At 45.3% G+C, this 24097-nt stretch overlaps 1 protein-coding gene across 1 annotated transcript in view; it reads left to right on the top strand.

The window, feature by feature from the left end:
- The first annotated feature begins 295 nt into the window (after window positions 1–295).
- Window positions 296–24097, top strand: part of APP (amyloid beta precursor protein) — a 217069-nt gene continuing 193267 nt past the window's right edge. The window contains exon 1 of the mRNA XM_084283723.1: window positions 296–501. Coding sequence (XP_084139849.1) covers window positions 442–501 — 60 coding nt within the window. The 5' untranslated portion in view covers window positions 296–441. The remainder of the gene's footprint in view (window positions 502–24097) is intronic.

Below are 24097 nucleotides of genomic sequence, written 5' to 3'. Positions count from 1 at the left end.
CAACCCCAATGACTCTGTGATTTCAGCCTTTCTCCACACCCGCCTTCAGGTGGGCGACAGCGCCCTGAGGCCTGAGCGCACCCCCCGCGGCGCCGCGGCGGAGCCCACGGGATCACCCCGCGCTGCGGCCCCGCACCCGCGGCCATGCCCCGAGCTCCGTGTGCCGCGGGGCCGGCCCTGCGCCGCCCGGCAGCCGCCGCTAGGGGTCTCGTTGGGGCGGGGCGGGCCGTGCCGAGCCGGGCCGGGCCGTGCCGAGCCGCGCCGCCCGCTCGGGGGCGGTCCGGGCCATCAGCTGACCGGCCCCGCCGCGGCGCTCGGCTGGTGCCGCCGCAGCTCAGTCGCTCTCCCCGGCAGCGGCGCCGCGGATTTACAGCCGGAGCCCAGCGCGCCCCGCCGGCCGGCCGCCCTTCCTCCCTCCTTCCCCCCCTGCCGGCCGCCGCGATGCTGCCCCACGCCGCCCTCCTGCTGCTGGCCGCCGCCGCCGCCGCCCGGGCCGTAGAGGTAAGCGGGGCGGGGGGCGGCCGAGCGGGGGCTGCCCTCCCCGCCGCCCGCCTGCGCCTCCCCGGGGCTTTGTCTGCCCGGAGCCGCCCCTGCGGCGGGGCGGGCGGGCGGGCGGGCGGGAGGGGGGCGCCGGCGCTTGCGGGGCGGGGGGCGCGGCGCTGGGGGCTCCATCCCCGGCCGCCGCCGCCGAACAATGGGGATGGGGACGGGGACGGGGATGGGGACGGGGATGGGGCCGCTAACTTCGGCCGCCCGCCGGGGTCTCCGCGGGGACCGGCGGCGGCCGTGCCGCCCCCGGCGGGCGGGGGAGGACCGGGCGCGCCCCCCCCTCTCCCTTCCCCGAGGGTTTCCTCGGCAAACTTTGCGGGGCCGCGCTGCGGGCGGGGCCGCCCCCCCCAGCCCTCCTCCCCCGGCTCGGCAGGGGCTGCGGGCGGGGGAGGGCAGGGCAGCGCAGCGCAGCGCAGCGCACACCCCCGCAGGTGTGCGGGGCGGCGGGGAGGGGGGGAGCTGCCCGCCGGGCTGGCCCCGGCACGGGGATGGGTTTGGGGAAGGGGCTGTGGTTGGGGTGCGTGGGGAGGGGTCGCCGCGCCCCCCGGCTGCTCCCCCCGGCCCCCGCGGGGCGGGTCTCCCTGCGGCGGGGCGGGCTGGGGCTGGGGCTGCGCGGCGGCGAGAAGATGGCGCCGCTGCAGTGCAGCACCGAGGCGCCGTCAGGCGAGCGGCGGCCGGGGAGCGCCGCCGGACCCCGGCCCTGCCCTGCCCGGAGCCCCCTCGGCTCCCCGGGGGCGGCTCCGCTGCCTCCCCTTCCCCTCCGCCCCCTGTCCCCGGTGCCTCCGCTCAGCCCCCCGGTGCGGCGGGCAGGGCTCCCCCCGCCGCCCTCCTCCTCCCTGAGGACCCCCTGAGGTGGAGGTGTTGGGGTCCCAGCCTGACAGGAGGGTGCCGAAGGAGCTCCTTTTATCCAAAAACCGGGGGCTGGAGCTGGGTGCTCACCCCCCGGCAGGGAGCCTTGTCCGGGGGGGACCTCGGGGGGACACGGCTTTGTCCCCCAAAAAGCTCCTCTCCTGCCCCGGGGCGTCACCCTGCCGGCGCTGGGAGCGAGGGGGTGTGAAGGGGCTGGGGGCTTCACGGCTTCCAGCTATCAAACTCGCCTGGGGTTTATCGGCTTGATAAAGCGACTGTGCGCTATCTGCGTGTAGTAGAAGGAAATTTCTGGCTTGGGTGCTTAGCTGAAGCACAAATAAAGTGAAATAAAATAAAATAAAATGAAAGGCTTTACTATTTTTCTTCAGATAGAAATGCCCATCCCTCTGTGGTCAGATGTGTCTCTCTAGCCCTGGCCTTACACATACATAGGTGGATGAAAGTGCATGTGCTGTAAAAGTGCTCCCAAGAAAATGGGCACAGATGTTGCATCAACACCATTCCACGCAGAGCCTGCGTTCAGAGACGTGTACGACCCCAGCCTTGCAGTGGTGCTTGCTTGAGCGGCATCCAGAGTTTCCAGAGGCGTCCTTTGCTTTGAAACAGTTGTTTAAATGAGCCCTGGTGTTCGTGCAGGAGCTTTCCATCTTGTTTTGGCATTTCATACGAACGTTCGAGGCTTTGCGTCTTTCCCTTTTTTTAATGTGTGGCAGTGGGGTAGGTTTTCATATCTGGTCGTCTTGTGATTGGGCATTCCTTAGCCTTGATACTCCAAAGACCGACGTTTCGAACGAGTGACTGCTTTTATAACACTAAAATATGTCATAATAGGAATTGCATGCGTGCATTTACTGCACTTGAATTGTCTTTGTGTACTAAAGTGTGAAATTTTGATGTTTGAATTAGATTCCCGTGAGATCTCATCTCTGAAATGAAACATTTTCCCTGCCATTTTAACAGAAGCTTTAGAAAGCAGCAAAAGATATATACGTGTTTTCAGACAGGGTGGTATAAATAAGAGGGGAGGCAGGAACAAAATTAAAAACCTTGCTGTATTACACATGAAGAATTCCTTTCTAAAATTACAGGCAGACTAATATTTATGCATCTATAAAGGAAATGTTCCTCAGTGACGCTACAGCAATGTCATAGTTGCTTAGTATGTTGCTTCTTCCACTCAAGTGAATCATACATACGGAGGTTAGGAGATCCATTGGCCAAGAATTTGTGATATTGTCATCTTCTTGAGTAGTTATTTTTCCATTTAATCTCTTCCCCTGGAAATATAACAGACAGTGACTGTCTTTATGAATTTGAGTGAGAAACCATGGTTTATAAATCAACGTTTCTTTTAGTTCGCACGTTGAGGTTGCCCAGATCTGTCGTGCCTGTTCTGCTTGCAGCTGTAGGTCCGTGTTCATGAGCAAGGCTCTTAGACCAGCAGACTGAAATCGAGTTATTAAGATATTGATATCATACAAGGGGGTCCTCAGAAAGTCAGTCCACAAGAATTACATTGCCTGACAGCTCTTCTAAAAACTGAGTAATGTTTGCAGGCCTTTATTTTTTTCTGTATTTTTAAATGAAGACCCAAAATATTTGTTTCTTCATTATTTCGTTTTTAAGCAGAGCTTCAGAAATTACTTTTGCAACATGGGAAATTAAAGGAAGCTTTTCTTTTGCCTTCGTGACAGAATTTCAGTTCTTCCTTTTGCTTCTATTTCCGAAGTCCTCTGGCCAAGGTTTTCTGTTTGTTGAAGGATCCCTTTTGAACTTGCTATTTAAAATTCTGCTATGTCGCAATAGGAGGCTGCGTGAATGGGAGAGGCAGGGCAAGCATTATGGCTTCTGGTGCATTGGCAGTCAAATGGACAACTTAGAGGAGGAAAAAAGGAGCTTCTCCCTCACTCCCCCGTTTGCCTTTTGTTTATGATTAATGAGCAGCAGACAATTGCGAGGCTTGCGTTCTCTTCAGATGTGTTTTCTGGGGAAAGAAGTGATAGCTATGGTACTTTTCATAGAGCACGTATGAAAAATATGAGGGAGGTGACAAGATCTTGATATTTTTTTATCCAAACACCTTCCAAACAAGCTGTTTGCATGACAGATGCAAGTGATCTTTCTTAATCTGTTTTAATTAAAAGGTATTCTCAGTTATATGACAAATTTACGAGAAGTAGAGGTCAACTTCATGGCGGCTTTTCATGACTTTCTCTTGGCACGTGTTTAAAATGGTAGAGGATAAACAGCTTGTAAGTTGTGTGAAGAAAAGGTATGATGATTTTGTTAATTGGCAGTCCTTTTAATGCGGAAAGCTTGGCACAGTAGCTTCAGAGCACAGTTATTTCACCTAACTGCTTGGTGAAATGGCAGCTGTTTGTTGGGACGCCATCATTTTTCGGTGGCTCTGTAAAAAAATTAACGCAAGCTTGTTGTGTAAGGAGAAAGGAACAAGAAGTTAGGGTCACAGAGACCCTCAGGTCAAAGCAGGGCCTGCTGTGGAGGTTTAGCCAAGGCTGCCCAGGGCTTTCTCCAGGCTGCTTTTGGAGCTCCAAGGACAGAGCCTGGTCCACGGTTTGGTTGGTTCACCAGTTCTGGGTGGAGATGCGTCTCCAAGCTGTTGGTTGTTTATTTTGAAGGTGGTATCGCTAGACTTAGTTTATGGACTTGATCCTTGAATGAGTGTAATTTTGACGTCTGTCACACCTTCCACATTCCTACATATATTTACGTATCTCGGGTAGGACATTAAAATCACCACGTGCACAGGTATGTGTGCATACGTCACGCGTATCAGCTGTATTGAACCAGTAGTTGCTTACAGATATTGTATATCCAGACAATGAAGAGAGAGAGTTCTAGGCTGCCCCTGATAAAAGGAAATAAAAGGGTTTATCTATGGTAATGCGTTCACTGAAGTTGTTAGGTGATCTATCCTGTGTGGTTTTAACACATAAGTCTAGAGCTGGGTGTTATTGGATTTAAATTCGGGGGATTTTGAAAAAAATCCTGTGGTGTAAGAAGATTAAAAGTAAAGCAAATTGAAAAAAATAATGAACGACTTTCTGTAGGCTCAGTTAACTGTTAGAGCATGCTCCTGTGCTGAGAGTTTACAAAAATCGCTGCCAGGCTGAGCATTGCCAAGAGCAGTGTTGATAACAGGCGTGAACCTGGACTAGTTCTGAGACACAGGGCCCTCGAGAAGTCAAAGTTTTGTTCAGATTTATTATTATTATTATTATTATTATTATTATTATTATTATTATTATTATTATTATTATTATTATTATTATTATTATTATTTAAACAGAAGGTGGTCTGTCTGAAGAGCCCTTGTTCTCAAAACTTGGTCTGGAACCTGCCCTTCCTCCCTGACTTTCCCTCAGAAATACCTACAGCTGAGGTGTTGAAATGACATTTTCTAATCCTTTTGGACCACAGGAGAGTACGAACCAGTAATGCCTGGTGCATAACATTGGTTTTCAGGTCTGAGTTTCAGTTGTCTGCCTTCAATTGTCATGTGATACCGGTTCTGGAATTTAAGTATATGCCTTTGTTTTTATTCATTTTGAGTAAAAAAGAAAACCTCTGGAAAACTGATTCTTAAATGTTGTGGTCTGAAGATGCATCCAGTTCCCAAAAGTACCCACTTTTCCTTCTGAGAATTTAGGCGTATAAAAGAGAAAGAAGCTAAATGGGACTAGTGTTCAAGACGAGCGTATCAGACAGCAGCCAGTCAGTATGTGTGCACGTACATCAGGGTTTATCTCCCGGTGTAACAACGCTGCGAGCGCTGTGGCTTCTTCAGCTGAGAAGCAGGGCTTCTGGCCCCTGTGTTTTCACGCTGGTCTTTCCAGCAGGTTCAGGAGAACTTGGTCTGCTCTTGAGGACTTCCTATGAGCGGGTAAGTGTGGGTTGTGCTGATTTAAGAGGCTTTCCAAGCGAAGCCAACGCTCTGGTCAACTGCTGGTCTTTCATCGAGCGTGGGACAGCCAAGCAGTGAACAGAGGGGCGCGTGAGCCGGCGCACTCCGTGGTTTTGTAATCTTTTCAGGTCTTTTCAGGCTGCAGCCCAACACCGCCGTCCGGCTGGCAGCAGACCTTGTTCAGGAGCCAGCTGCTTAAAGCCACTCTTTGTGCTCCCACCAGTGGTTTCTGCCCACTGAACTCAGCACTCGCTGACTGCTCTCTCCGATGGTTTTATGGTGCTGTGCTGCAGCAAACAAGCTGTGCATCTGCGTGTGTGTTTTTTTTGTTGTTGTTGTTGTTTTTTTTTTTGGTAGTTCTCTTCTGGCAAATGCTTCAGACACACCTGTGTCAGGAAATGGTCTCAAGCAGTCAAACTGGCCCAGCTCAAAGAACAGGCAGCTTCTCTGGGGAAAGAGTGCCAGCCGCTGAAACCACGCTTGCTGAAGTTGAGGGAGAGGCTTTTAATTAAGGTGTTGGTCCCTTTGCCTACCTCCCCTCACCTGTGGCAGGACATGAGCAGTCTTTTCACACTTTTGCCCCCTCTTTGGTTCCTGGTTGTTAGAAGTTGCCTTCAAGTCTCAGTGAAAGACAAAACACTCCAAGGAGCTGCGTTCAGGGATGGATGACTCCATTCAGCTCCTACTGACCCATTTTACACTAATCTAGATAGGAATTCCCTGTTTGCCCTGCTCTGGTTTGTCCTTCCCTAGAGTAGAGCTTATCTATTCAACCACAGCAGATAGCATGTGACAGGAATGGGGCAAAACTGGTTGTACCTGTTACTGAAAGCATTTTAAGATTGCTGCCTTTCAGAGCAGGCTATCAGCTTGATCCAGTTCGGCAGTGTCTGTTTTTTATGTAATTTCTGTTAGGAATCGCAATCTGTAAAACATAGGGCACGTCTACTAGGAGTTGAAGATGAGTGAGCAAAACCCTATATTACATTTTGGAAACTCTATTAACTTTGGGTTTTGATTCAATTTTTGAAACTACGAAACACGAGTTTACACATACACAACTCCAATTTTTATTTGGTGCTAACAGATTTGAAATGCCCCATTAATTTACTTTTTTTTCTTACAGTGAAGATGAGAATTGCCTCCTCATCCATCTCCAAAATTTAGAAATAGCATCCTTTTGACGCACATGAAGAAAATGGAGATGGGAGGTCAGGATTTTGGAGTTGTTTCCAATCTCCTTGTCGTGCTATCGCATCATCTTTGTGCCTGCAGCAAGCGTTCTCTAACCTCGTCAGCACATCTTGGAGTAGAGATAGCACATGCGGAAGCTTTGACTGTGTAAAATCAATTTTTTTTCTCTCTAAATTTTGGGCCCTGCAAAGGACTTTTTTTTTCACCACCCATTTTCTTGTACACTGTAATACAGTTTTGAGACAAACAGCTAGCTTGAGTTGCTTTTCTCATGATCAGTTATGTAAATTTATTTGTAACTGGAGCTTGGCACTGGATCTGGGATATGGAGTGCTGAGCTCATCCAGCAGGCCTGTTGCACTCTGCTTTGTCGTCATCCGAAAGGTAGCTTGAAAAACTTTGCTTCCCATGTTGTGTCTTAAAATATGGGGTGAAGGCTTTTTGATGTGCTTTTTGACAAAGCTTTGATTTTGTTCATGTTTTCAGCTCCCCATAAACTTGAGTCATGGCTTCTAGTTTTTCTTTTTTCTTTTTCTACACGGAAAAGGCTCATTTTTATTTAACTGCAAAGGAAAATTACTTAGTATTACTTAGGGGAACATAAACTGAATAAGAGAAAAAAACAGTTAAATGCTAAAAAAAGGTAGTGGCTTTAAAATTACATTCAGTATTTTGGTAATTTTCCTTTATATTCATATAAGCTTTGTGAATTTAGTTGTAGTAATTGCTGATAGGTTATAGTTTGGATGATGAGTAGTTACAGTATAGGAGTTAGTGATTATTTATTTATTTATTTATTTTTTTGCATTTGCATAGCATTAGTAAGCATCTAGACTTCCAAATATGGGGCAAGCTGTGGGGTTGTTTTGAAACTTATTTGATATTCTTTGATATACTTTGTCCTCATCCCGGTTATCTTAACTATGAAATAGAATAAAATTGCTCCTAATGACACATCTTTCAGCATCGCAATTCTGTTGCTGTTTCCTTTCACTGGTTCTGGCTTCAGTTCCATTAAATTTTGGAAGAATAATACTGACCTGAAGTTGCTTAACAAAACTATAAGACTGAGGATGTCGGAGCTCCCAGTTGTTCTTTCAGTGTTTTTAGCTTCTTGAATTTAACTGTGAGCAATTTGCAGATGAGGACTTCTCTAATCCACGTGTCCAGAAGAAAGATCATGAGTATGTCAGCTTTACATTATAAAAAGAAAAAACAAACTCAGAATTCACTGTTTGAATTTTATGCAAGAGCTTAACAATGAGACTTGGAAAAACTGAAATATCAAAGAGCAAATAACGGATCCAGAACAAATATGCATGTGAGTTTGAGATGGTTTGGAGGCAGCAACCAGAGCTGAGGGGCTGTGTTAAGCCCCTGTGCTAATTTCAGAGGGGTTCCTTTTGGGCAGGGGATCTAAGGCATAAGGTTTTTTGGAAGAAAAACCTGGGAGTGGCTGAGCTTTGAGAGAAGATGTCATCTCCAATAAACAGCAGGGTGAAGTTGAGGCATTTTACTTGGAAATCAGTCAAAACTTTCTAGAAATGTATTTAAACGTGACTTCAGGTTTGTCAAACAGCTATAGATCAGAGTTTGCGTTGTGGTTATACGTGTAACTACCAAGCTCCTGTTGGCATTTAACACCACTTCTGTGGGGAAATGCAATGGTTTGGATTTAATGCAGCGGGGGCTCGGCTGCAGGGTGAACTTGTCTGGGTTTAGCATGGATTTGAAGAGTCCTTATGGGAGCGTCAGTGTGTGGTTTTGGGGCTGCTGAGCCCATCCCAGAAGAGATCCCATCCTGTCTTCTCCAAGGGAGGATCAGCAAGGAGAGGGCTGTGGCAGGAGCTGGCATCTCCGAGGGATGGAGGCAGCCTCGTTTACTTACTTCATTAAAGCCCAGCGCTGGAGGTAAAACCCAATGAGAAAGACGATCTGTAATTTGTCAGGAGGAAGATTGAATGGGGCCTTAATTGCATCCACAGAGAGGAAATACCAGGCAAGGAAAGGCGCAGCGGCTCGCACCGTCTGGAAGGCATTCAAATAGGAAACCACGGACATGTTTTTAACAGTGCAGGCTTGTGGCAAACTGAGAAGGGAAATGCATTTTTTTTTTGCCTCCAGACACGAAGACTGCGTGACTGGTTTTCCAAAGGGGTAAATTCAGGGTGTTGGGCTGCATGGTGGCGAGCAGCAGATGAGAGGAGATGCTCTCTGTGTGGTGGGGCTTACATCGTGTACCTGCCTGCAGATCCCCAAGGACTGCAGCAGTGTCCTGTTGTAGGTTTTTTTTGGCTTGTGGACACCAGCATTGACTGCAAACACAGCATAACTTATTTTCTTTTTGATTTTCAGATATGAGTTTTGGTGTTATCAGGGTACATATAAGTATAAGTAAGCCTTAAACTTGATTGATTTATTTTTTTAAGCCTGTAGAGCCAGCGTTTTCTGAGAGTAACTGAGTTTGGATTTCAGAGACATTTGTGCTAATATTTACAGATCTACTTGAGAAAAGAGTCGGAAGTGTCTGCTCTCAGCATTAAATTATGATTAAAAAAAAAAAAAAAAGTGATATGTTAAGCTTTCTTACTTCTTTGACCAGCTTAGTTTCTGGTGTGTGCCTTTTCTTCCTGTTATCGGTCTGCTGAAACAGGAGATGCTGGAGGTGGGGCCAGACACCGGGAAGCTGGGTTGCTTTGTCACGTTATCCATATTTGTTGATAGTGCGCAACAAGTTTGGGATTAGATCTGCTTGCAGTTGTCTTTGCCCCGTGCATTTGGGTCAGCTCCATGGCTCCCCTGAACACAAGGTTTAAAGAAAGAAGGAAACAACCTGTAGGTTATTTGCCGTTGTGGATGGCCTGCATGGCTAGGAGTCCTTGTACGGGGTTCTTGTCTGTTAAATGCCTGAGCCTGCAAAAGAAAAAACCTTGGGAGGATGATCACTAAATAATGTATCTTCTGAGCAATGCGTCCTGAGTGTTTCAGTGAAAGCTGGGGCTGGTCTAAAAGGCCACATGGGCTTTTAGGGAATGTTGTGTTTAATCTGGGGTGCACGCTTTGTGATTGTCCATCAAATACTGATTTTTAATAAATTATTTGGGAGTGATTTGGCAAAGAAAAATACTTAAAATTTATGGAATGTGGCACATGGGAAGTCTCCAAGTTAAATTCAAGTATTGTACCCTTGCTCAAAGACTGATTTATTTGAATTCTTGCCCTGTACAAAAGCACAGGTGAGGAGACCTGCCTGGTTTCCCTCCCCGGCAGAGCTTTGCGGGGCTGTGGCTGGTGTTGGCCACTGGAGCCACCCCTCAGGGCTCCAAGGGGCTTGGGGTGCCTTCCAGACCCATGAAAATCCCTGCTCTTATTCACTGCACAGGCAATAAACTCTTCTGATTCTCACTGAGGTGTCCTCTCTGCCAGGTCCTTTTGGTGTTCAGCTGCTTTTGTCTTGCTCCAACAGTGAGGATTCCTGTTTCAGTAGAAACAGTGCAGTATAAGGTTCACCTCAAACAAAACAAAACAAAAAAATCCGTGCTCTGTTCTTGCTCCAGCTATCTTACTTTGTGTCACTGGCATCCTAATGGAAAGACTGTTTTTAATCATGCTAGCAGCCAAAAAGCTGCTCTGCCTGAAGGGGATCTGCAAGGGAAGACAAATGGGCAGAGCTGTTTGCTGCTCTGTGCTGCACCTTGGGAAGACCAGACCGAGCTGTTTCCCCGAGCTGATGGGAAGAAGTATTACCAGTTTTTGGTAAACTGGTGAATCTGTAGCAAGAATCAAGAGAACAAGTAGGGAGATATTTAATCTTGGGGGCGTTAGCACTTCCTAATGAAAATACCTGTAGATCTCTGGTTAACGCGTACCTTGAAGATTCTCAGTCTTTGAGCACTTTGCTTGAATTTGGAGTATATGTGGTAGGTTACCAAGTCTTCTTGCTAAACCAGATGGTACAGAAATCCAGAAGTTGTGGTTTTTTTTGGAGTTAAAGTGAATAGAAAAGAAAGGGGCGATATTTTTAGCCACCTGTTCCCATGACTTCAGTCACATCGTAAAAAAGCACATAAAATTTCCTTGGGGAAGTGTCTTTGCCTCTTCAGTCTTACACAGTTGGGTCACTTACAGCACCTGAATTGGTATAAGAAGATGTGAAGTATCACGAATAATAAAAGAAATGTAGAAGTGAAGTAGGTGAGCATCTACAGGGTTAACTTGAATATCAGCAAATTTCATGTACTGTGCTAGCGGTTTGTTTATCTGCTTAAAAACTTTCCTCCCTCTGTCTTTCCACTCAGACCTGGAACAATAATTTAGTTTCTTACAAAACAACAGCAACAAAATACTTTTTTTTTTCTTAATTTATAAAAAGTTTTTTTTTTTTTTTTTGGTCATATAACTCTCAGTAGCTTCCTGTCTGAAATGATTTAAAAAATGCTCTTGAAACTTTCTAGACCAAGTCTGCCATCTTTGTTGGATCATACTTTACAGTTTTCATAAGTGTTTCCAGTGTCCAAAATAATAAATGTGGTTTGCTGCCTTGGTTTCAGTCTTATCCAGGTTTACATACAAGTACATGGTGCTAGCTGTGTACAATGCTTGGATTTGGTTTAAGCGTGCAAGCCTGATACCCCTTTAAGTAGTAATAGAGGGCAATTGGCATGTAAAGTGACAGTGAAAAAGTGCGTTTCATGAGTTTTGATATAGCTTTTAGATATATATGAAATGGCTTTGTTTTCAGAAGTAGCACTCTTATGAATTTCTGTTTGCAGAACAGAATAAATAATGCATTTATACAGCTTGCATTGTTTTGATTAGGTGTTCAAAAATGCTTATAATTGCTGGATCGTTGGCACTTTCAACAGGCAGCTGGGATTTTTTGAGGAATTGCTCACTTACAGCACACAACAGAAGTGTTGGAAAACTGAGTATTTTTTAGATGTAGCTAAAAATTAAATATTAATGGAGGAGAGTTTGTCATTTGAAACGAGTGCTTCATCTCAGTGAGGCTTTACTGTCCCCTCAATCTTCAGTAAATTTTTAATATCGTACTTGGTTTCCATGTGAATGCAAGGAGTGTTATGACTTTGATGAGGAAATAGGCTAGTTTTTGTTTTTACAAGTGTAGGTATAGATATTGTGATCGTTATACACACAGCTTCTTTTTTTAACTATAAAATGTGCACCCCCTTGGGTTGTGAGGTGCGTGTACGTCACTCCATAACGCCTTCCCACATTGAGGTGTTTAGGAGCTGAAGTTATCTGCAGAACAAATTCTGAGTTGGAGCATGGGTTTGGTTCCTGAAAGCGTTTGGAGTATGTTGCCTGGTTGTACTTGAAGGTACACATTCAAGAAATGCTTGGTTAATGCTGGGTGAGCTAATGCACCCGCGCCTCAGTGGTTTTCATTCTCTCTCAAGTTGGTTATGATGGGAGGGTAGGGGGAAGATGCCTTAAAAATATAGGCTTTGCTTGCACTAATTATCACTGGGAAGGGTGATTGATGCTCCTGTGCTGGCTTTGATGCCTTACTAACTCGGGTTTGATCTGCTTGGTGTGCCCACCGTCCAGGTGCTGCTACGTGTGCCACTCCTGCTTGGCTTCTGCCTCCCTTTGACCCTCGTCCCTCGAGGAGCAGGAGGTGACATTTCTGCTGCCTTGGTTCGAAGCTTGGTTTCTGGTGGCATGCGGGTGTTCTTGCCCTGGATTGTTGTTTTCCCTTCTCCACGTGTGGACACGTGCACTTCACGCAGATCGTTTTCCTGAGGTGTCAGAAGGAAATAATTTTCTTCTCTCTTTTGAAGTGGCAGTGACCAAGTGTCTGCTGGTTGCCTTCTGGCGAAGTGATGCCCAGCCAAAGACATGCTCTGACAGAGCATTACCGTTCTACTGTTATCCACATCTTTCTGTCAGCTTTGCCCATATCTTTAGCAGGGAAGTTGTTCCTGATATTTGTGAACAATTATTATTATGTCTTTGGGGGAGAGTTTTTTTGATTGGATTCCAGTTAAGCTACAGAGTAGTGGTGGTTGATTTGCCAGCAGGTCTGATGGGTCTGTGGACTATTTCTAATAACTTTGGAGAAGTAAACTAGGAAAAAAAAGACCAACTTCCATAAGCCAGGCTTTTTTGGACTAGAACATGTATTTCCCTTTATGTATTTTTTGCAGCTCTGAGAGGTGGAAGCAGTTGTGCTGAGCATGACAGATACTACCACTGGTTGGTAAACCCCATGGAAAAGGTGGGTTAAGCCTTGAAGAGGAAAACATGATCACTGTGGACACAGGATGGAATAGGTTCAGGTGGTGGCACAGAGCGTGTTGGGGTAATGCTTTGGTTTAGGACACTCTGGTGATGCTGGTGTTCCCTTCTGGCTGCAGCTGGTGGTTTTATGCTATGTCTGTATTGGCATTAAAGAGTCATATGGACAGGGCTTGTTAGGATCTTGCTCAAGTGGAAAATAAGTTTGGGGTTATCTTTAACACCCCGTCCCGCCACCCCCAATTAGTAAGTAGTGCATTGCATCGTCACCCACAAAGTTGTGGCTTAAATTCATACTGCTAAAATCCTTATGTTTACTTCTAGACTGACAAAATCTGCTCAAAGGTGGAGCATAGCAGCTCAGTCAATACCAAGACATGACTTTTTTTGCCCTGACAGTTCACTGTCTGCACAAACAACTTAATGTCAGCTCCATGGCGCTGCGCGAAATCACAGGAAGAGTGGCTGTGCGTGTGCAGGGTTGAATGCTTCAGTTCTCACCGGGAAACCCAAGGAATGAAAACATCTCCAGAAAATGAGAATGTTGCACAATTGGAAAATAACTAAAACCCACCCCGACGCTTATTTTTGTGGGGGACTGTAAAGGTTTCCAAGAGTGTATCTGTATTTTCATGCTGTGCACTGGAAGTTGTGATGCTGATAAATTACTTTACTCTCCGCTACTATGCTATTATCTCCTGTTCACTGAACAACTGAATTATTTTTAAGCTTTTACCTTTTTCTCCTTCCTAAGGACAACATAGTTAGCTTTGGTAGCACAGCTCAGATGTTATGAGTTGAGGGGGTTCTTGATCATCTTTTATTAAAATCATCTATTTGTAACTAAATGAATTTATGGGCAGAGACTCAGGCTGCTTGTAGAGGAGTTGATGGCAATGCTTTATCATAATGTATTTTCTAGAATTTTTAGCAGATTAATTTGAAATTAATATAAATGCAACTTACCTATTCTTGAGTTGTTAAGGTAAACATATCAGTATATCATCTGTCAGTGGTTTCTGGCAGTTTTTTCTTTACACTTGCTTCATTATTAATTAAATTAAGAATGAATATAGCCATCGTAGTCTAATTTCAAAACCTGTTTTTATTGAGAGGTTTATTTATGTCTCTCCCTACTGATTTTTATTTTTTTTTTTTGTAGCATTGCATAAAAATTTTACAGTCCAAGGTCTTGAGATGAGATATGGACAGAGCCACAGTGTCCTTCAGCAGCTGCTGTCGGTATTTCCCAAAGTGATGCTTGGAAGTGCAAAAGTAATCAAGTTACATGATGCATAAAAGCCCTGGTCAGTTATCATGTACGTGATGGTCCCAGCTTGATGTTTCAGGGGTAGAAACACTTTATTTTTTTAAAGTCGCCTAGAGAGTTTCACATTTTAGTCCAATGGCAGGTACTTGAAACGGTCAAGTTAAATGTGTACCCATTACAGACCTGGTCTTGCAGGTGGAATAAATATCCAAGTACACCCGAAGAATATTCTGCATTGACTACGCGTGCCGTATCTTGAAGCCGAATCTGCTCACAGACGCTGTGAATGTGAGCAGCATGCACACACCCCTAGCTCCTGTACCAGCGGTTTCCGACGTGCCACTGTTCCCGCTGGAAGCGCTCTGTCCTACCTGCAGCTGCGCTTAACTCGGGCTGACAGTGATGCTGCCGTGCGGGGCTCTGCTCCGTGTCGAGGCCTTGGGGAGGAGAAAAGGTCGGAGCTGAAGGCACACGGAGAGGAGTGTTTGGATGTGGCAGCTGGCATCTGAGTGATGTGAGCAGCAGTTGTTTCCTGCAGTGAACTGAAGACAGTGATGTTTGCAGACGTATAATGCGTGTTGATGGATGCGTTGTTATTCCTGCAGGAGCAGTATTTTTACCTGTGGCTCTCAGGAATTTGCTGGAGTTGCAGTTAGTGCCATGTGGTAGGTTGGCAGCAGGGGGGAGATGCGCTGAGGGGGCTGACAAGAAGCAAATGTCAAGTTGCTGTTCTTGAACAAGGACCAGATGAGAAGTCAAATCGTCTGCCCATCTTGGAGGGAGATGTCTCTCTCAACTCTTTGATGCTGAAAGCTGAGCAACTTATTTTGGTCAAAACTCAACTCCTTAGAGGAGGATGATTTTTGGTCTCTGGAGATCAACGGGAGCAGAAATTTTGCAGACCAACTTCACTTAGCTGCTATGGTAAGAATAGCATGAAGGAAGTGTTAAGGCTCAGTATTGATAGGCACTGATGCATTATTACAGGGATGAAGAAACAGGCAAAAGCTCCGTGCAGTAGTCATGATCAGTTATATATAACAGCTTGTGCCACTGTCCATCATCCCCATTTCAATTTGAGTACCCTAGTGAAATCTAGACTGATGTTTGTGATTAAGGCTACAAAAAAATCGGATCTAAAATTTGATGACACAGAAGAAACGCTTTATTTGATAGCCGGACTCCTAAATATATTGGAATCTCATCACTCTGACATGAAAACACTTCCTATTTATATTGCCTTTTAAGTTTTGATGCATCATCCAAAAATGTTTGTGTGTATTTTCGGCTCTTGTGATTTATTGAGGGCTCTGTGGTGGGGTGAAGTGAGGCAGACAGCATCAGTCATGACCTCCAGTGTCCACGGGCCTGGTGGCCAAGGTGTTTCCAGCCCATCCAGCAAGCACATACTCCTTCACAGCTCTCTGCTGATTGCGGAGTGGGGAGTGTCACCTCCAAGCCAGCCGAGGTAGCACTGATCACAGGCAGCTAGTTCTGGGTGTATGAAATCAAAAAGCGGGCCATCTCTGGAAGTGAGGAGGGATGCTGTCAGCCTGGGAGCCGTCTTCCGCACGTGTGCGAAGTCCTTCAGAAACAGGAGGAAGCTGCTCCCTGCACAAAGCAAAGGGAGCGCTGGTGCTCGTGGGATTTTGTGCAGTGCTCGAACTCGAGAGCTGGTGGGTCCTGTGGGAGGCAGTAATTCAGCAAGAAAAACTCCAGGCGGTTGAAGTCTTGAAAGGCTTTAGCTAGTCAGCGTTTGTACTGCAGGCATTGCAAGTAGGTTTCATTCTTCTGCCACAGCTGAAGTTAAAAGTGAGCATAAACTAGAAATACTATGACCTGTTTGGGGTTTTCCATCTACTGGGTGTTCAAAGTGATTATTTTGAGAGATGGATGGTATTTTATACAGGTGTCTGGCACTTAAGGATTGTCCTTCTCAGAAGAACATTTAATGTTACTGCCATACCTTACACTCCTTTCTGTAGATTTGGGTGTTGGGATAAAAATGAAGTGTTGGAGTCACGTTTACAGTGAAGAGTAATAATAAAAGAACAGCCAAAATCAGTCTTTTTTTCAGTCACTGACTTCACTTTCAGCACTGTAGCCATAAAAAACAACATAGTTGTTCCAGTTGTCATTTTAGTGTGGTAATTGATGTTACATCTGGACAAGAGCGGGTTTGCAGATGACACCAAGCTGGGTGGTTTAGTTGATACAAGAGAATCACAGAATCATTAGGGTTTGAAAAGACCTCCAAGATCATCTGGTCCAACCATCCCCCTATCACTGATGTCACCCACTAACCCATGTCCCTTAGCACCACGTCCAACCTCTCCTTGAACACCCCCAGGGACGGTGACTCCACCACCTCCCTGGGCAACCCGTCCCAGTGCCTGACTGCTCTTTCTGAGAAGAAATGTCTCCTCATTTCCAACCTCAACCTCCCCTGGTGCACCTTGAGGCCACTCCCTCTAGGCCTATCACTAGTTACCTGTGAGAAGAGGCCGGCCCCCAGCTCCCCACATCTTCCTTCCAGGCAGTTGTAGAGAGCACAATGAGGTCTTCCCTGAGCCTCCTCTTCTCCAGACCAAACACCCCCAGTTCCCTCAGCTGCTCCTCACAGGACTTGTGCTCCAGGCCCTTCACCAGCTTTGTGAAGCTCCAGGGCCTCGATGTCCTTCTTGTAGTGAGGGGCCTGAAGCTGAACCAAGCACTCGAGGTGCGGCCTCACCAGAGCAGAGCTCAGGGGTATGATCACCTCCCTGCTCCTGCTGGCCACACTGCTGCTGATTCAGTGCAGGATGCCGTTGGCCTTCTTGGTCACCGGGGCACGCTGCTGGCTTGTGTTCAGGCAAGCATTGACTAGTCAGGTTTTCTTTGTTTTTTTTTTTTTTTTTTTTAATTTTCCTTCTTCCTTTCGTGCTCATCCTCACTGCCAGTGCGTGTTAATTAGGCCACGCTGCATGTGCTGACAGGCCGGCTTCGTGCAGCTTCACGATGTGCCACGGTGCTGCTGCTGCTGCTCCGCATGGCCTGCGGACAGCGCGGCTGCGGGCGCTCGCGGTGCCTCTGGGTTGATGCGGCCTCTGCGTGAGCCCATCAGGTGCTGCTCTGCGCCATTGCGCTGCCTTCACCTCCCGGGGCTTGCTGCAGGCATGTCTGCCTGCTTAACCAGGGGCAAGCTTATTGTCTGCGTTTTGCAGCTGGCTGCTGGTGAACAGAGTGGGAAATGAGAAGATGCAGTAATATTTCTGTTAAAAAAACAACAGCAAACAGCCAACCCTGTGTGATGCCGGTGCAGCTTGTGCTCTCCTTAGGGTGCTGGTGGCAATCATTGCTCTTTACAACAGGAGCTTGACAGACGAGGCGTGTGGATTTGGTCTTGACTTAGGTCAGCGCCAGTGCCCCGTTCTGGCTTGTGAGCAGCTGCTGTTTGTGAGCAAATCATCCACTTCTTACTCTTTGACTTGTGGTTGTGGCAAGGTGGCTGGAGGGCTGAACTTTCCATCAGACACAGCTGGTGCACGAGGGGAGATCTTTGCCATGTGGCTGTGTACCATACAGCGCCGTTGGTTGCACAGGAATGCAAAACACCATCTCTTTTTTTCTTCCTTTCTGTCATCTTCTCTCCTTCCCCCAGCCAAGCTGAGAGAGAGGTGTCTTAGACAACGTATGGATTTCTATAAGGAGTAATACTGCCTCTGACTCTTCAAGTCTTGTTAGAAGTAACTGACTTTCTTAGATCAGTTAAGGGGGATGGGGAGGGAAACTGTGGATCCAAAAGCATATGAGTATTTTGAATAAAATCAACAGTGGTTTGTTTTTTTTTTTTTGTATGCGTAATGTGTTTTTTCTTATAACTTTTAAAGACAGGATTTAATTGATAGCAATTTCAAACTAGATTTGGTTTTGTAGCCTCTATGAGTTTGCAAAAAAACGAGATGCTCAGTTTGGGAAGGAAATTATTTTGGTTAATTGCATTAAGGTCAGATTTGACAGATGAGTTAATAGAAAAAAATGTCAACGTTGATGAAAATGTGATGTTTTCAAATCTCGTGATTGTGGAGATTGATTTGAAGGAAGGAAAAAAAAACAACAGAAAACACAAAGAAATTGGAAAACAAATGAAATTGGACAGTGGAGTCCAATTGTAGTTACTGAAACTGGCTCTTGACGGTCCCCTTCATTCTAGCTCTTGCACTTACTTTTGTGTTCCCTAAAGCCTGGTAAACATATAGTTTGTTGACTTTGTGGTTGCTGTGCCTGGGAATGCTGGATCACAACAAGTGGTTTCCAAAACTAAATGCGGGTTTCCAAAACTGAATGCAAACCACATAGTAGTAAATGTTTTCTATAATCTCCAGCCTTACTTTTCCATCTTTTAAGAGACCACAGAACTTTCTGGATAAAGCTTGAAAAGAAAAGGAGGGTGAAAAAAAAGTGGAAATACTTTACAGGGAAGGAGAGCGTGCTGGCTTGTAGTTCCCAGTGCTTGCAAACATTGGTCGCTGCGGGAGGAAACGGCCAAGATGCGACGTGCTCCCAGACGGGGATGCCTGTCGGGTGGTTAGTGCTGTGGTGCTGTCTGCACTTCGGTAACCTTACATTACTTAACAGGTTATTCGTGGCTGCTCACGTCCCACCCCTCTGAATTCCCTTCGGAGTCTTTTCCTCCTCTTCCTTATCATGTTTGCTTTATGAGGAGAGCCTGAATCAGTTTCTTCTGAATGGACCTATTGTTGTAGATGGTATTTTGGTTACAGTTGGTTCCTTTTTACTAATGGCAAGAAAAGAAACAGCCTGTTATAGTAGAATGGCTCCGTTTTGGGTCCATTATAAACAATCCTTTGTGAAGAGAGTAGGGACTTCTTATGTTTCCTTTACCCGTGTGCCTTTGTTATATGATATCGTAGCAGACGAACCCTACCTACAGGCTCAGAATTACAGCGTCAGCCACGTAACCGTGACCCGATCTAAGAGGAAACACTTAGGTTTTATTTGTACCGTGCTGGAGAGTTGGCAGTCCTGAAAGACTGAACGGGAGCTAGGACGATCAATGTTTCACAGTTGTATACTTTTTCAGAAGAATAAAGAAGGAGGGAACAAGCCCTCGAGGGGGCTTGTACGGTGGTCTGAAAAAGCCATTTGCTAAACAATTGACTTGGGGTGTTTGCATTTATGGTAGTTTGCTGTTAAGTATCAAATGCACTTCACGTCAAATTTTAGCGATATCAAATTGTGTCGTAACTTCTGCTTTTTTCTGAGACACCTTACAAGTGGTTTAATGTACAGGTAGTATGTTAAAAATAGTTTCATATCCCCAAATCTAGATTTACGGAAATAGTTGTGTCAAATTTTTAGGTTAAGCTTTTTGTCTTCAGCAGTGTGTTTTGAGTGAAATGATGCCAACATTGTGCAACTCATAGCAGGTCAGAGGCAGTGAGTTGAAGTGGAGCCCACAGCTTGTTTGGCCCAAGAAGAATGGCCGTGAGTGAGCACAGAGATTACATCTCATTGGCGTTTGCTCTGTGCTTTGAATGTCCACTTTCCCAGGTTCCTGGTGGTGGCCCGGGAAGCGTGACCATAGGTACTGTACACGAGGTGCAGCTGGTGCTCTGGTGCTCAAGAGGAAGCAATAAGGAAATTACAGGCATCCTCGAACAGCATCACATTGGCAATATGTACTCGGTTTGTACTGAGAGGTCTCCTGTGTGTATCAGAGTACTCCTGGCAATCTTCCGTGAAACCTGATTGCAGGGCAGCGGTCCCGAATGGCTGCTTGTGTGGAAGGAGAAGTGCACAGGGGAACAGTCGTAGTGTAACGTGTTCGGGCAGGACAGTATTTTGGTGAACGCGGTGCTGTTGTTCCATATTGAAGTTTTGGCTTCAGAACCAGGAATTGGAGCAGCAAGTGCCGAAGACATTTGACAATTACTTGGAAGCAGGAGCTTGCCATCCCTTGGTCTCCGCAGGAGTGTTGCTAGGTCTGTCCACCTTAAGGCTCTGACCCGCATTGTCAGCGTACTTTGGTAATGCATGTGTGACCTAAACAGTTGTAGGTCTTTAATTCAGTCTGGCAGTGTTGTCCACACAACCTTCTGAACCACTGAAAAGTCATCTTTTAATGAAGCTTCTTCCATTTCCCTTGACGTGGAGGTTACTCCACAGTTACTCTGCCAGTAACCTGAACGGTCTTCACTCTGGGAAAGAAAATTAGTGTTTTTTTTTTTTTTTTTTTTTTCCCCCACCTCCTGAGAGCTGCCTCCAAGAGCATCTTCAGGTTGCTGTTGCTTTAGCTTGTTACTTTGCACAATTTGATCAAGCAATTTTTAGCGTTTCAAATGTTGCCATGTGTATAACCACACGCACACATTGTATGATCGTTGAAATGGATTTATAGCGTCTGTTTATTCAGACTAATCACTCCTGACAGACTTTAATATAAAGATAGTTTTGAATCAGGAGTGGGTAGATGTGTGTTTGGACAGCTTGTATCTTAGCAATAAGAAAGTTGGCTGAGCTGGAGACAGAAATGTAATATATGTGTGAAGAAATTAGGTTTTCAAGTCCTCTAAAAACAGGCTGAAAAGATCTTGTGACGTGGCCACCCCGAAACCTTGCAAACATCAGTAAAATGGCATAAAATCCCCTTCTTGTTTGAAAAAGCGAAGAACTGATGGCTTGACATTTAAAACAAACATGTGTTTAACTTATTCATCTATATAACGTTGGAGGAAATGTATGTTGTAGACTCCAGACTTCTCAGGTGAATGTATTCTGAAGATTTGCCAAGATGATTGAAGGCATTAACGTGAAATCCAATTCAGTGTGAATGTGGAAGGACTTACCTGTGAAAACAATAACTCAGACTGTTTTTCTGATTAGAAAGGGAGAAATTGGCTTAGACAAACTTAAATTTTCACAGTAGTTTGCATTTGGAAATCAGTAAGGTAAACAGATATTTTGTCAAGGCGAAGTAAGTGATGGCGAGCAGCAGAAAAAATCCTCACGTGTTAATTTACCACTACTTAATGCTTTCTGGAGCCTGGCATTAGCTCATTGTTGTCCTTCTGAATCTCACTAAATGCCATTTTGCTGTGATTTGAGACAGCCAAGTTCACTTTTCAGGAACTTTTATTACGTTAATGTGAGTTAAAACACTTGAGTGAGCTCTTTTACGCGATGAATTACATTGCTTTCTGTGCTTTTCACATCTGAAAATAACAGGATATTTTATGTAGAAGTACGTTATATATGTATATATGCAATTTAAGGGGAGTAAGTAAGGTTTTGTAGGTGCACCCAACAGGCAGTCAGACTTCCATCAGGAAGTCAGTCTGATTGGAGGTAAGTACCTGAAACCAAATCACTCTTAAATTCTGTGCTAAATGCTGTGTGGTCCTTGGTAAGCCCATCTAGAGCAAAGGAAGAATATCAAGTGATTGTTTTTAGGACTTCTGTGAACTATTAGCTGTCCTCGACTGTTACCATACTGCCTGTTACCCTTACATTGTTAGGTTGGCTTTGATACTTATTTTCAGCCTGTATGTAACAAAATAAAATAAAAATATTATCTGAAACTATGTATGGGCTACTCTGATAATAGGCTTGGTTACCTTGAAACAACCTCAGCCCTCAGTTAAGTTTTAAAAATGCAAGTGAAAGATAATGCTGGCATGGATAAGAGAATAGATACTATTTGCTATTATGTTAACAGAGGAAAGAGCCACATAATGTGCACTGGCTGACCCCATAAGGCAAGAAAGAAAGGTAAGGGGACTTGTATCAGCAGATGGAAATACGTGCTGCTGGTTGGAGTGAGAAAGTTGAAGGACTCTTTAAAAATTATTCACTTTTGCAAATAATGTGGTTGCCAATCTGAAGCTATACCATCAGTGAAGGCTCATTAATCTGCTTAGCTTGGTTAAGCCTCACTTGAGCATAAGTAGGAGAGCGGCAGTGTCCTCTTGGGAGTGTTGCCAGGGCTTGTGGAGCCAGACTCTGTGCTGCTTCTGTGCTGTTTGAAGCTGAACCCTCCTGACATCTCTGCAAACTCCATGAAGCCTTGCCTGCTTTCCCGACCTCATGGGAGAGAAGTGGAAGAGCTGTGGGAAAGCTGCTTGTCTTCTGTTGCTGCAAGGAGGTGGTTAACACCTGGAAGCAGAAGGACCCTGAGCTCCAGTGCAAGCCTCTGACCTTTTCAGCTGGTTTGGCTTGCAAGCATCGAGTAATTCTTGGTGACTTTATTTTAAGAAGGCAGTGCTTGAGATAGTCTGAGGCTGACATTAAATTAGAGACTTGCCTACTTGGACATTTCGTCTCTGTGACATGCTTTCAGGTTATCTTTTTACTTTTTCCTTACCCTCCCCTTGGCATTTTCAAGGAAATCTGCCTAAAGTATTGCAGCTGGTATTCTGTGCTGCTGCTTTCAGCAGTTGAGCAGAGCTGGAAATGGGAAGGAAAATATGAAGGGAGTCTTTGAAGGTGGAAAATGGGAAGACAGCTACAGGCTGCAGTAGAATATCTTACCCTGTACATGGAATAAGAGCAGGGTTTTAAGGTAATACTTGGTGTCAGCCAGAAAAGACTCCAGTATTGTGATATATTATTAGTGGTACTGTTTCTGTCAACCTCAGCATAACCAGTGAAGTGAAACCCTGTTGTATAAGACAAGAAGTCAGGATGAAAGGTTTCTTGTCCCCAGTTTGAGCATGTGAAAACAAATGTGTGCGGCATTCAGAGAGTGTGTTCTTCAGAAGGGGAGAAAAATCCAAAGAAGAGGCTGTGTTGCAGCTTGGGGCAACGGGTTTGTTGATGTAGGTCATAAGCAATTTTTAACATCAACAAATCTGTGAGGAGAATTGGAGGAGAATAATCTGTTACATGTTGCTGCTCTGTAGCATTCAGATCATGGGTAGCTTGTGCTCTGCATCTACTACTCTGGTGAAATCCCCGATGAGAGGTCAGTATCCCTGCTTAGAGTCCTTAGGCATTACATCAAGTGAAATAAAATAAATGTTCTTCCTGCTTTCGCTGCATGCTGTGACCTAGCTAGTCTTGAATAAGAGTTGACAGCCATCATGCTTGTTTCTCTATTAGTGAGCAGAAATAAGGTTTCCTGTACTCCCCTTATGAGGCATCATTAGTGCTCAGTTTGTATTACAGAGCTCCAGGCGCAGGAACCAAGCACAGATTTTTCTTCCCCTCCGTGGCCGCGGAGTGCACGACATCTTTCGCAGGGTCGCTGCTGGTTCTTACTGCATCTCAGCAAGGCGACGGTGAGCGTGAGGTGGGAAAGCATCGTGTTGCTTCTTCAGTTACGGCCAGCAGTTATCAGCATGCTACAGCTCATGCGTTTCAAAAAGCAAGGCGTTGGATTAATCTTCCAGATTATTCAATTAGAAGATAAATAAAAATACCCACAAATAAGCCACTGTTTGAAGGATTTGTGTCCAAAGTAACAGTAATATAATGGAGGTATTGACAAATGAGATTCATCTTGTAGTATGTGGTTCCAAAATGATTAAGCTGGAGATTTTTTTCCCTCTTAGGAGAGGACTAATGCTTTGGTTTTTTTCTCTACTTAATGATCTGTGGTGATTTTAGTCTACTTATTGGTAAAGGAACAGCACTTCATCTTTATTAAGTCTTCCCATTCGGATCAGTTCTTTCATATCTGATAAGAGTAGTTAACAATGAATAATCTCATTCATTTATCTGTATCTTTTGAGGATCTGAAAGCGCCTTCTGAAAGTTCATCTTACCCTGTCTTTCATAAGTCTTAAATTCAATTATTGTGAATTTGAAATGGTCTTTAAGGAGGCTGCTTTTGAATAGAATACTTTTCATGAGCCTTCAAATCAATTGCAAGTGAGTATCTCTTCTGTTCTCACTTGTCAGGATTGAGCATGGATGCTGTTAGTGATTGGGCCTAGCAGAGCTCCTGGAGTCCTTAGTCTCCTTATAAAACATACAGCAAATCCTGAATTTTGCAATCTAGTTCACCTCTCAGCCAGTTATTTTCTCTA

The sequence above is a fragment of the Netta rufina genome (genome assembly GCF_964035555.1).
Source record: "Netta rufina genome assembly, chromosome: 1".
NCBI lineage: Eukaryota > Metazoa > Chordata > Aves > Anseriformes > Anatidae > Netta > Netta rufina.
Note: the sequence above shows the minus strand (reverse complement) of the source record. Positions and strands in the feature narration are given on the sequence as shown.